The following is a 14,574-nucleotide window of genomic DNA, read 5'->3' as shown; positions in this document are numbered from 1 at the left end:
GAGTCCTCGTTGTATTGGTGCAATAGTCTGTGCAGCTCTCTTCTTCTATAAACCATGTTCCTCTGCTGACCTTTCTACTCCTTGCCCACTTGTATCTTCCTATAATACATGTTTTCTATCACGGTTCTTCTTCAAGCTTGATTCTTCTTGGTTGTGTAGTTTTGACCAAAACTTATTTGCATTCTAAAATGCTTCCTTCTTCAATCATGTGGTTACCAATGGTACATCGACTAGCACATCAAAATCCTTTTTGCACGACTCTACAAGTCCTTTTCTCTCCTTATCATCCACGTTGGGCATTATTTTAGCTAATGCATCATATAGCATGTCCTTGCACTCAAGGATTCCTTTAGTCCATATTTCTCCAAGTATTGTGTCAAGTTCATTGGGTATCAATAGCTTGATTGGCACTGGAGCTCTATCAAATACTCTTAGACGAACTAATACAACATTCACAACTTTATCCTTATTTGCTTTGGTAAACTTTGAAAATCTATTCTTTAATGTATTACAGTTCACATTGTTCTTGATATCATCTAAGATATTTATGAAAGTAAGTTTCTTACCTTCTTTGGGTGACTTGAGACTCTCGATCCCTATCTCTTCTTCTTATTCTTCTTCCTCTAGTGGAGTTGGAGGCTTTTGCTTCTCTCTCTCTCTCTCTCTCTCTCTCTCTATGGTCTTCCTTTTGTATATCTCTACCATCAAAGGCTTCACAGTAGTCACGATTTTCTTCTCTATAACTTCCCTTTCTAATTGAGGTTCAGGTGAAGACACATTCTTTTGTTCTTCTTCCTTCTTGTGCTTCATCTTCCTCAACCTATCCTAAGGTTTCAATTTTGCTTTTCTTCTTCTTCTTCTTCTCTTCAACAACTACTTACTGTTGCTCCTTTATCTCTTTCATCTTCTCCTTAGTTGTTCTCAATCTTTGTTGTTCATGGTCAATAGGCATTGCTAGTATTCACTCAGTGTGCTTCACTTCTAATTCTTCATCAACTTCGTATGGTAGTATGGTCAACCAATGGGTTCAAGGTTGAACGGCTTGTAAAATGCACCTGTTTGTGCTTGCTAGGAAATAAATTTATTGTCTTTAATCCATTACAAAAATTAGAGGTATCTTCTTCCTTCGTTCCATCTCTTATTGGAATTTTTTGAAGTATCCATCAAGTAGATCAAGGGCATCATTACCCAATCTACTGTACATATTTTTTATTTGCATAGTGATATGACTCTTTGTCTTCCACTAGAATTTCACAAATCCAAGGAATTCATTCTTGAAGAAAAAGAATATACATACCTATTTTGCACCATATTTGAAAATATGAGCACTGTTATCCCTCTTTATTTTTTGCAGATTCTCCATCATCTGCATGTGTAACCAGCTACTTACATTAATTGTGGTGTGTTCAGTTATTATTTGGTGTGCTCCATACATCGCTCCCCTTGGTATGCTATTGCTTCTGCTCGAGCGATATAGCTAATGAGCAATCACCATTGCAACAAACTTTACCTTTGCATCTGTGATGTCCTTCAATGAACACATCATGTTGTCATGGTGGCATCCTATCAAATCAACCACTTCAGTTGGCTTATATTTCTTAATAGTCAAATATACATTGGTTCCATTGAACCCTGTGACACTCTCAATCACCTATTTTGTTACCTTGTAGGGTTTTTCGAGCCATATGTACTCATCATGCACCCTGCTAAGCACGAATCTAACCCACTCATCCTTAAAAAAAATTAGGGATATCAACCTCACAAGCTAAGGTTGTTACCTCCAAATTTGCAAAACCTAGTTTGCATTTGTTATCGTGATGAAACTCTTCATACTTTGTTATGATTTACTTGTCACCTAACTCGCATATTCTTCCCTTTAGATAGGTGCTCGCATCTTCAACAAGTAAAACCCCCCCTGGGAGTGATGATAGTGCTCCCATCATGTCTTTCTCATATGCACTCTTCAAGATAGGTTGTAGAATGGTGGATCATTCTCCTTTCCATCTATTAACTCCACTTCTTTCAATTTTGAGTATTGTTCTTCAGCCATTGTTAGATCAATATGCTAATTTGATCACTCACACACTTGGTTACTCTTATCCAACTATGTATATGCCTTTCACTTCTTGCTCATATTTGCACAAAAGTCACACTTTTGGTCATTAGGGTTTTGCAAATATGAAAGCTCTTAAGATCTTAAGTTCACAAAGTGATAATCACTATGTGATGTGTCTATTTATAGATCCAACAAAAAAAGTAATGTTGAGGTTCTAACAATAAACACATCTCATACCTACATTTTCTTTTGTGCAATAAATGTCTACTGACAGATCATCCAACGATCAAGTGTTGGGGATAACCTATCCTAGCTTCAATGCTTTCCAATTTATTTTTGGTACATACCTTGGCAAAGAACTTGCTGACTTGCGCAATATTAATGACTTTCTTTTCCTTTCTTGTCATGATGTTGTTGCTTAGGTCTTCATTTGGCCCATCAATTTTTGGCAAACCAATTTTATGACATATGTAGCATGGCATACCTATACCATTCCATGGTTCAATGTTTTTATAACCAGTCCTTAGCCTGCAGTGAAATACAAGATGACCATCATTTCCACAGGTAGAGAAAATCTTACACACTTGTTGGTTCTCAGTGTGTCTCCTTGTCTTTGGAAATCACTATTTTGATCAAGCTTTTGATCTAGAGCCCTTGGCTTTATGACCATACTTGTTACAATGGTAATAGTAACCTTCTGATCTTGCCTTCTCTGCAAGATCCTTACACTCATATGCATTGCGTCCATGCCGATGACAAATATCACAATAGCCTTTGTAGACATGTTGAATACTGGGCATTATTTTCCTATGCCAACAGACATTTGATGTGTGTCCTATTTTACCACAAAAAAACAAGTAGGTTTGTTGGATGACATACCTTTGTTTGGTCTCTTCTTGTTCTTTGTGAGGCTCAAGTCCTTCATTCCTAAAGACTCTCCTTTCTCCTTTGTGTTGATTCCTTCAAATTTTAGACCAATTGAGCTTACGGTCTTCCTTTGAACTTTGCATTGCTCCTCCAGCTTCTTAGTACTTTCATTAGCCTTCGTCAATCTTTCATTTTTATCTTTGTTATCCTTTAGTTCATCCATCAATTGATGAATATGCTCCTCCATATGCATGCCTTCTTCATTTAGGGCTATTAAGTGTTTTGTTTTGTCATGACAATGTTCCAAAAAGACATCATTTTCGTGTATGATGTACCTGTGTTTTTCTTCCATCATAGTCATTTCTTCTTCCTTAGCTTTCAAAAAGACTTCATCTTGTTGCTTTGCTTCTTAGGATATCCTTAATTCTTAGGCTTGATCTCTTGCCAAAATGGCATTCCCTCTTTCATCCCGAGCTTCACTTATTCTTATTGTTGAATGTTCTTGTTTCTTTTTTATTAACTTGATCTTCTTGGTTAACTTTTCATTTTCAATCATAAGTTCAAAGATTGCTTCCTCAAATTCTTCAAATCCACTCTGCTCTTCAAGTTTCTCTATTAGCTATTGACTTTCACTAGCTTCTTTATTGATTTCTTTGTCTTTGCTAGAGATCCTCTCAACATGTCTTTCAAGTCTTCAGCGGTGTCCAAGGCATCATCAAGTTGTCTCTAGAGTTTAGGGGCTACTATTTGATCCTCCCTCAAGTTGTAAGGCTTGTTACTGCTAGAATCTGAGCTCTAATACCAATTGTTCGTCCCAATCAGTACTGAAGGGAGGGTGAATTAGTATGACCTTTTCTGTCGGTTATAACGACCTTGTTCACAAACCTTGTTACTAGTCTTTTAACAAGTAAAATAATGACAAATGTAATGTAATAAAACCACAAAAGATCACACAAGAAAGCATACATCAATGATACAAATTTTTACGTGAGACCCTCGGACTGATGTGAGGGTGAAAAACATGATGGAAGTAATATATCCACTAGGCTTTTCTTGCAAGTAAAAGGGTGAAATGTTAAAGGCGTAAATATGTTCCTTATGAGAACTCATCTTGTTAGGAATGAACATAATATGTTAGGAGTACAACAGTCTACTAAGACTACCTTGCTAGAGGATTTTGATCCCTTTCTGAGAGATACCTCATTAGAGAATTTCAAAGACTAATTACAATTCTTCCCTATTAGAAGCGTACTTAGTTGCAATGGTAAGAAAGCAACTAAAGATTATATCTAAGAATGTGGCACACCTTGCCTAGTAGATCCACTATGATTATGTGCAAAGATTCTACTATCTCCTTCATTTGTTCTAGCTTTACTCAGTGAATACTTCTATTCACTTCTCTCTTTCTCATGATTGAGCACCAGTCTGTCAATAGCTCATTATTCTTCCTTTTATCCTCCTCTGTCACCCACAGATCTTTGAGCTCTAACAACAAGAATGTCGACCTCTGCAACCTCCTCGCAATAAATTTTGAGTGACCTTAAATCCACTCCTCCAATCTGGGTGCCAAAACCTTAAAATTATCTTTCTCAAATCAATATTCAAAATTTAAAATTTAGAAGCAAGTATAGTCACAAAATACCTGTGACTACCTATACATAGGTGTCTATACCCATAGGCATGTATGTCTATCTATAAGTCTACATCTAGACTTGTGACCTTGCTTTCTTCCATCACTTTTGTCGCTTCTCTTTGCATACATGTCACGTCGCTATCAAACTATCCCAATCATGCCACATCAGTGGTGACTCAATTGTGACCAACTTCTACATCTATCATTGGTAGTAAGCTTGTCTGTATCATGCTCCTTGTCGTGCTCGTATGCCAATCTATAGGTGGTTTCACTGTCCTTGCAATGCTTCAACCTCTTGTTAATTGATTGCTATTCAATGACAACACTCCAATGTTTACTCCATACTTGAATCCATGTGATGCTACAACTTAGTCATCACCATTTTGTCAGTTGAACATGTCAATGTGACTACTAAGTCCAACAATTTTGTGGTTGGAGACTCCAATTAGTTTTCAAAGATTCCTATTTGGATTTTTTCTTCCTCCTTTCTAATGGACATGGAGTGACTTCCTCGTTATTTGATGAACTTGTTTCTTACTAAGGGGTTGCTTATAGGCATTAGCATCTTTTATTTACAAGCATTCGCATTTTATCATCTTTTATTTCTAGGCATTCTTCATCGACATTGAAACTTCTTCATTAAAGGGGGACATCTTTATCCTTTCCCTTCTTATGGGGAGATCACTAATTATAAAAACGTGATGATGTAGTCCTTGAGGCTATGATTGTGTCTTTCATGCACCCTTGCTTCATCTTGTCTTTCTTTTCTCTCTTTTTGGAAAGTAGTTTTCTCCCTTGTGGTTTCCTCATTTTCTTCACTTGTGAGAAATTTCATTGCATTTGCATTGACATACATGCGTACATCAGATAGTTATGAATCTAGAACCCATATTGCATCTTACTCATTGTGACAATGTTGAAGTAATTGAGTTTCTTTCAATTTACTCATGCTTAAATTTACTTGGGCATTATTTATTATAGCATTTTAATTTTTAGAGTTTTAGCAATTAGTCGCTAGTTCTCTACCGCCGTTCACCCTCCTTGCCTTTATAAGCAAGGTTATGTACATTATTCCACACATCTCAAATATAATTCAACTTTATAGTCAACCGTTTCTCTCTATGACAGTTTGTACAAGTTGGTGCTCCTAGGGGGTGATTTCTTGAATATAAACCAGCCTCAAATAAAAAGAAACATGGCAAAGATTATTTCTCTTGTCAGAGAAACTTTTTAAAACCCATGCTTCAAAATGAGATTATATGAATTTTGTTTTAAAGGATAAAATATACCAAATAAAGGTTTTCAGAGGCAGCATATTTTATGGTGCCAACAAATTGTACAAACATATAATATAAGATGCATAGTCAATATCTCAAATTTAAGAAATATTTTTTTAAAATAAAGAAAGAACATTAAAATCCTTTACTGGAAATTAAGCTGTCATGTCTAACAAAACAAGATTGTTCATTTGTAAGAAAAAATGATAAGCTTAATATAATGACTCTATTTCTTATAGTATACTCAGTGCAAATCTCTCTTTCTTGTTCTGATTTTCAAAATAACCTGCCAAACGAGAAAATAAGTTCTCTTTTGAATATAGAATTACGAATAAACTTCATATTGTGAAAATAAAAAATTGCTGTAAAAGCCTAAATAAGTCTTTGTTGGCAGTAACAGATAAAGAGATGGCATACTTGTATCGCATTAAAGAGCTTAATGTTTCAGATGATTTAATCTAGCATTGTCTACAAGAAGTCCCATATGCTTGTACATTCATCCAGATTATTTTCATTGTCAACTTCATTTACGCACTCTTCTTTGGATGGTTCCTCACAAGTTGGTTGAAAATCTGTATTTGCAGTTTTTTTAGTTGGATTTCTGTCAGTAATATTGATAACATCAAGAATCTTTTTGTTGATGCAAGACAACAATGTTTCTTGGCACAAATCTTCGAGAGACAGTCCAACAATATGCGCACATTCTTCTTTGAAATTCATGTCATTTGATGACATGATTAAACCAGAAATAGATCTAGACAAATCTGGGGCAAATGTTTTCACCTGCGGGTTCATACATCGTTAATAGCCAAAAATGCATACAATGAACAAAGACTATAGCCTGAGGATGAAAAGAAAGAGTAGTTGATACAAAGAAGAATAAGCATTCTCAACTGTACAAAATATCTTTATATTTGATCATTTAAATGAGAAAATAAACAGAAGACCAGATATGGAAAACAATAACTGAAGGATGATCCCTCAGCATTGAATCTCAGAATATGTTTATTTACTATCCATGCAATTTACAATTACCTTGCATGCACGCTGGCTGAGGAAGAGTTCTGGATTGTTTTCTTTCAATTCATTCAATGCCATTCCCAAAGCATTCTTGACAAGTACCAATTCAGATAATGTCTTCTTTCTCCGTTTTAAGCATTTGCTACAAAGTTAAGGATAAATAATCGAAGTGCTTTGAATCCTCAAACAACTAAAAAATCCAATGCCTAACAACTTGTACAGGATCAATCATGTTTCAGTTGGATATTCTCTTTTATATCTGTGAAGAACAATATCTATTTTTGCAGGCATTCCCAGTCCTTCCCATTCAATGGAAGCATCACCACAATCGTCTACTTCAATGACTTTCATATGAAACCCATAATTTTTCCACTCAACGCTCTTTAAAGCTTGAACCATTGAAACTGTAACAGCATTTGGAAAGTATTCTTCAAAATATAAGGCCTGCATATATTTTCTCTTTATTCAGAAGGCTGTACAAATCTATTTGGAATAAATTGCTTTAGGGATCTTCAAAATCTAGAAAATTTGTTTGTCACTGAGTATAAGTCAAAAACATTTAAGTGGAATTTATACACCCATCATAGAAGCTCAACATGTAAAAGCAGTAAACATCAAAGAAAAATGTGGCTATTTTAACTTAAAATGTGCCCAACTACTACCTATTGCAAAAAAAAATTATACAAATTAATGATAAGATATTTACATAATCGGTAATACAGATAATGTTGTTTCTCGATTAAATTGTGTTCAACCTTTCTGGAACAACATTTCAGATCCAACTCCATGATCCATCATTGGGCTGATAGAGAGCCAAAGTAATCAAAGATTCAAAATAGATGATGGATCATGGAATGTGATCCTAAACATTGATCCAAAAAGCTTGAACAATTTAATCCAGGAACCACATTATCCAAAAACACAAATGCAAAACCACACAAGGCAGCCCTCAATCTCTATCCTAACCCTTCACTCAGTTTACTCAAATCTGGTAACAAGTCAGAGTAGAAGGTAATAATTTGCCTGAAGATGTTCAATATAAAATCCCTTTAAAAAGAAAAAAATAAGCATTATGGCCCAAGATTCAAAGAATAAATGAAAACATTCAATGCAACATAAACATACAAAAGTCTGAGGCCAGAATAAATAAGTATGAAATGAATAATAATGTTTAGAATGACTAGGGAATTGCTCAAGGTCGTAAATACTAAGTAGGAATTGAAGAGTAAGCTTGATTCCAAGAGGCTATCTTGTTCCCAAGAAATCTTAAATAAAAAATGGACCTACACTTTTTGAAGTAAAGATTGAGAATCCTCAATAAAAATACAAGTTGCTGTATTTTATTTTGGATATACTGGATGAAATCCATAAGCCAACTAAGTAGTTTGCAACAAAGTGTTTTGCTGCTCTCAAGAGTCTATATAAAGGATGTTAGAAAAACATACCACAACCAAATTATTCCAAATATGTTGTCAATTGGATAAATCATATGATTGAACGCATTCATGAAGACCATAAAATTAAGAATTTTATGTTAAATTTTATCAAAGGATATTTATTTTACATTGAATGTCATACATCACAAAAATCATGTGGATGTCAGAAAAACATACCACAACCAAATTATTTCAAATATGTTGTCAATTGGATAAATCATATGATTGAACGCCTTCATGAAGACCATAAAATCAAGAATTTTACGTTAAATTTTATCACAGGATATTTATTTTACATTGACATGTTCAAGATAGATTCAATAATCAGGTAATATAGATTTGATCTATTATCTATGGTCATACTTAAACACCCTTCAGGTGTGAAAGAAAAATGTCAAAATAGGCTCCAGGAACATGCCACTGAGAAGTAATGACTTGCCAATAATTTTCCATAATCAATATTCTACAAGAGAAGGGGAAAAAGATTTTCTTTGAAAATTGTAAAATTTTTAAAGAAATGTGTATGTGTGTGAATGATTGACTGAGACCTGTTTATAGCACATTGTTAGACATTGTTCTATTATAACATTCACAAAATGACAAAAATAAAGTGCTAACACCTACAAGGCTACAATAACTGCAATCTTGAACTCAGCACAATCCCAGCAAGTCGTCAAATTATGCTTGGAAGTCTTATCTAGGTTATAAACCACCAAACTCAGCAAGTACACCAAACTAACAGTGATTTTTGCGTCTATTAGTTGGGAAATTGATACCAAATGAGGAATAAGGCACACAAATAAACATTCAAACACAGAGATATTGCTGAACACACCTTAGAAACATATGCATTGAGATTTTCAGTTTCCAATATCAAATCTAAAAATACATAAAAATATAGGTGATTAATAGGAGTGTGCAGTACACATGGTGAGTCGCGTTTTATGATCTATTTGATATACATATATAATACATGTATACAACATTCAACAATAAGAACCGAAATCTGAAGAGAGAATTAATACAAAATCACAACCCATTCCATATAACCGTTGAATAGCTAGGGAGCAGCTAACTGAACCTAGCTAAGTCAATCTGATAAAATAATGGTGTAATTATGTAATTCATTACAATCATATCAATCATAGCTTTATGACATTACAAAAAACTTTTTGTTACTGTGCCTTAGCCGTAGATAATTGCAAACTAGGTGTGATCACAGTTTTCAAAAGTACATGTCATGTCCCCACTCTAGCTCAGTCTAACAGAGACATGTGAGTCAGCTTATTATGGGGTCTTGTAGGCTGACAAGGTTGGATAGAGACCTAGTCTGGTTATTTAGTGTTGGGGACTTGGTTTTCTGGTGGGTATTGATCAATTGGGTGACGTTCCTTGTTTTTAGAAGGCAATTCCTACATTTATGGGGTTCATTCCTACTTTTTAGGAGGTATGATCATGCCCAGGGCTAGGTTTCCATGAGATAACCCTTTGGGTTCAGTTTCAGAGGGATAGGGCTTGTTTCCTAAATTTTAGGAGCATCCCTAGATTTTAGGGATGAGACTGCCAGTGGATCCTTGATTTCCGACTTCAGTCACAGACAGGTGACAAGATGATTTTATGGTTTGTGATGTCAGTTGGGCAATTTGTGGCTATTTGGGTTATATTTTTAATATTTCCTAAGTTAGCGTTTAATATTTAAATAAGGCTAAGTTAATAGCCATTTTGGAGTAATAAGGGAATTTTGGCCTCATCTGGATGCATATCCCATGTTATGATAGCTCGTTGGAAAGGTCTTGAAATTCTCTAAATCTTCCTCTTTGGTCTCAGGGCAATTCGGTGAGCGGATTTATAACTATGGTGGAAAAGGTCATTTTCTAGTGACATGGTCACTTTAAAATAAGATTTAATTCATTTTTATAGCCAACGCCAATTGGGGGTCACTTTAGGGTTCGAATTGCTTTGCAAGGGGTTATAAGGAGATAGGCGCCATTTCTCATGATTATGCATATTTTTCAAACACTTCTTTTCAGATTTGCTCTGCTTGAGCAATTTGCATTCTGGGACGCAAACCCCAGGGTAATTGCCGGCTGAGACATAACCCTCAGCAGCATTGGGTATTGGTTTGTCAGTAGTTTCAACAGTATTCAGGAGGAAGGTAGACGCCACTTCAACTTGGGCCTACAGTTTGTTTTGTTGAGCATGTTCTTTGGCGTATGGAAGGTGAATTCTAGCAGCCGTACACTACCATTTCTTGCAGCCGTACTTGCAGCCGTACTCTGTCATTTGCAGCACTTGGATACATAGAAAAATCGGTTACTCAGCAGCAGAATCTTGCATCTTCTCAGCCCGTTTTCATCAACCAGTTTTGGCGTCATTGTTAGAGGAAATGTACTGGATCTTTTATTTGGCTCTTTAATTCAGAGATCTGCCTGGTACGATTTGTATCAACTCTGACTTTACTGCATATTGTTATTTATTTTCAGACTCTTTTCTTGCCATTTGTTACTTCTCATTTCTATGTGGAATAATCATCAAAAACACAAAAACAAACAAACTCTTATGCATTTCCGTCTAGTTCTAAAAGAAAACATTAATAAACAGAAAAAAACAAAAATAAAATAAATCTACAGCAGATTTGCAGCAGAGATCCATCAGGGACCTTTCAGTACATAGAATAAAACCTCTTCGTAAAGATATAAATATACAACTTCACAATTATGCACAAATGATTTATGTAATTACAAATACAATGATAGTAATTATCCAAGAGCATCAATTAATCACTCCAAAGACAATGTACATGAAAATGATCATGGCACAAATTTCCAACTTGTTATTTTGGCTTGAGAGTAATAAGTATGTTCTAAACAATTTATGAACACAGCATTGTCTCCGTATGGGCTTGTAGAGAATTTAAGTGAAATCCCATCAAATTTTAAGTGCTCTGAATTGTTTACATGACATTTAAGTACCTTGTGTCTTAAGGAATGATGTAATCTGTTAAAAAATCTAGACAAGAATTCTATGCAAGTTGCAGCATGTATTGAAATTAAAGTTGCACTGTTCAAGTATAAATGTTATAGCAAATTTTGTTTGGATGGTCTAGTCTTGAGTTTACTCTTTTTAAGACAATGCAACACCCTAACATATTTTTTTGGTATAAGACGAATCAATAACATTAGGCTGCTAGATATTAATGGCTAAATGAAGAATGCTGGAGATCATGTGAATGAGTGGGGAAGCTAAATTAAGATTAAGTTACATATTGGAAGAAATTTTTCAAACTTATTCTTGACTAATACACAATAGGATTAATATTCACCAGTGTCATCTTGACACTCCAAAAGGAAGACTAAATCATGGTGTGTATGTCCAGCCAACACACAATCCATAAAAGGGTATGACTAGCTAACCTGTGGGCATGTCTACTATAGACTGCATTAATTGCATTTCCTAGTATGTTCATCTAACCACAGTATATTTAAAAGAAATTAATAAATGAGTGCATATATTTCAAGAGCATGATTTTCTTACCAAACAATAACGCCATTCAGACCCCTTAGGAATGACCCTATTAGCATTGAAAATCCAAGTTAAAAGGTCAAAACTTACCATACGTACTACATTATAAGTGAAATAAAGCATTACTATCAGATAGTTGACCTTATCGGGCTCATCATTTGGAGAATGTGACCAGACCAGCTATTAAAGAGCTCTAAAACCATCATTTATGCATCACTGGCTAACTGATAAGAATGTACTTAAAATGAACAAAAGCCCAAGAAAGACATTCTAATGCAACCATCATGAATAAACAGAAGATCATGATTCAAGTAATCTGCAAACAACTTACATCCTTAGTCCATGTTTCTGAAAGGTTCCTTTTGTTTTTACAGTGGTTATTCATTTAACGCATAATGCATACGTGAATGATTGTTTTTTCACACATTTGGAGTTTATTCTCTTCCATATATATGATATAATAACATAATTGATCCAGGCCACTAACTCAAATGCATTCAAAAACAAGAACCATGGTAATCCACAAGTAGCATAAACAATAACCTCAGGTACATTTTTTTGGAATAAATTAGCTACCTTTGCCTTTGTGGTTGATTCCACTGAGCAACATGTGTTTGTATCTTTAGCCATTTCCAACACAAGAATTGCTTCAAAAACAATTTCCATCTTTGTATTGGCTTCTAGACTATGAATTGATCCTTTACCAACCTTGATACATTCCCTACATGCATTAAACATGTTAATAAGATAAACTAAAGATAATTATATATTTTTCATAAGGCCATCATATACACTAGCTCAAGTCACATTGTTTTATGATAATGTTTATCAAAGATTAGAATGAAAGTTATCCGGTAAGAAATGTTAACATCAATATGTACTTTCTAGATATGGGAATACATACAGTTATGTCATGTAATATTGTGGAATTTAGACATGTAGGAACTAGTTTTTAGTAATTAGGCATGTATATAGTTGTGTTTATCAGAAATGGCTACAAAGGGAGATAACACTTGAAAAGTCTTTCCACAATGTGGATTAGTTTGATAATTATATACATTCAATGATCATATTTAAGTTCTTATAGAGTTTCCATTCTTAAAGAGTTTCCATCGTAACATACTTAGACCAACCCCCACTAGAGCTACATGTTGTTTAGCTGTATTTACTGTAAGATACTTGCATGTAGGATTATATTCTCAAAGTATAACATAGTTTCAATGAAGTTTGTCATGTGCAACATCTAATCTGCATTGAATACAGAAAAATAAACCAAGAAACCTAGGAAGCAACCAGAATAAGTACATAGATGAGCTACAATAAATAAGCACACAGATTTGGAACAGTCCAAACCGTGGGAACCTCGAAGTTGGAGAAGTTATAACCAATTTTCATAAAAAGATAAAAGTATTTGAGCCATAGTGAATCTTAAGGTAGAAACCAGATCAAGTGAAGAGAGTTTGAACTAAATTGAAGGATGCAGTAGAAAAGTCTTCTATAATGACCACCTTCAATCCCAACCCAAAAATCTTTTTTGCAATATCTGATGTCGAATATTTGATGTTTCCACTGCTTTTTTTTCAGGAATTGTTTTGAAGAATGTTTGCACATAGATTATAGATGAACAAATTTGAAAATCCTCAAATTGATCCATAATGCTATTAATATTATGTAACTTAAACCAAAAATGTAAATAATCTTTAATAGAATTTTCTGTAATTATTGTCTGATTCAAATAACGTATTGCTCAACCAGATTACAAGCATGCACAATATTTTTGACTTGCTTACATATTTGACCTTATCAACAGGTTCGTAATCAGTTATTGGTGCATTCGGATGACAAGCAATCACTAGTGTTCAACAATTCACTAAACTCCACACCTAGACTAGCACACAATTATACTGGGGGGTGGGGTGAATCAGTATAACCACGACTTTTACCAATTTAAACTTTATCAACCACAATAGTATTATTTGCGAAATTCCAAAAATCATGGACATTAGAGCACAATAACAGAATGTTTATGTGGAAATCCTAACAGGACAAAGCCACAGAAAATCAATGTTTTTTATAATTCTTCTTTTACGATGCTTGTAGGAACCAACCCCTAATTTAGTTTGTGAGCACCAACCCCTTTACCACCTGACTAGAGGCAAAGACCTCTTGTTCTTGACACCTTAAATAGGACCAAATTAATTTTTTTTCTCCTTCATAGATCAGTTTGTATCATGTGTTTCACACCCTCATTCTTCTTTATGGATATTATTGAATCTGCACTTGTTCTCTTAAACTTTTTGCTGTTATTCTTCATGCATTTACTGTTGTGTAATTGAGTTTATCTTTTAATCCATGTACCACCTGCTCCCTCTTCTTATTTTATCTTCACATAGTCTTGATAATTGATCCTTTTATATCTTTATTACTCACCACACACACTCATACTTCACAATCTGTTTCTATTTTATATCTCTCCCCTCTAAATGGAGAGATACACCTCTTGAAAGAATGATGTCCTTATATAGCTTCACTTTCCCTAATCACACGCCTTGAATACAAGTCATTTCCAAGAAAAATACTTGTGTCTACTAAATATTGTTTCTTCTTACATAGATTGATCAGCATGATAAACCCAATCACACCTTTTCATTGGTTATGTTTTTATCTCAACAAATCGGTCAGCATTCTTGCAAAATGAAGTCATTAACCATCACCATAATGTTTTTAATATAGTCATATTAACCATGATTCTTTTCTCTATGA

The 14,574-nt window shown here is 34.4% G+C and overlaps 1 protein-coding gene across 2 annotated transcripts in view; it reads right to left on the bottom strand.

Moving 5' to 3' along the window:
- Window positions 1-6,129: 6,129 nt before the first annotated feature.
- LOC149578526 (type 2 DNA topoisomerase 6 subunit B-like) overlaps window positions 6,130-14,574 on the bottom strand; it is a 125,213-nt gene continuing 116,768 nt past the window's right edge. For both annotated transcript variants that reach the window (XM_089829642.1, XM_089829649.1), the window contains exons 9-12: window positions 12,388-12,532; window positions 7,102-7,297; window positions 6,869-6,993; window positions 6,130-6,616 (exon numbers count right to left, since the gene is read on the bottom strand). In XM_089829642.1, coding sequence (XP_089685768.1) covers window positions 6,302-6,616; window positions 6,869-6,993; window positions 7,102-7,297; window positions 12,388-12,532 — 781 coding nt within the window. In that variant the 3' untranslated portion in view covers window positions 6,130-6,301. The remainder of the gene's footprint in view (window positions 6,617-6,868; window positions 6,994-7,101; window positions 7,298-12,387; window positions 12,533-14,574) is intronic.

The sequence above is a fragment of the Cupressus sempervirens genome, chromosome 1, assembly GCF_028749045.1.
Source record: "Cupressus sempervirens isolate cs-2001-9-10 chromosome 1, ASM2874904v1, whole genome shotgun sequence".
In the NCBI taxonomy this organism is placed as follows: domain Eukaryota; kingdom Viridiplantae; phylum Streptophyta; class Pinopsida; order Cupressales; family Cupressaceae; genus Cupressus; species Cupressus sempervirens.
This window is presented reverse-complemented; position numbering and strand designations above follow the sequence as displayed.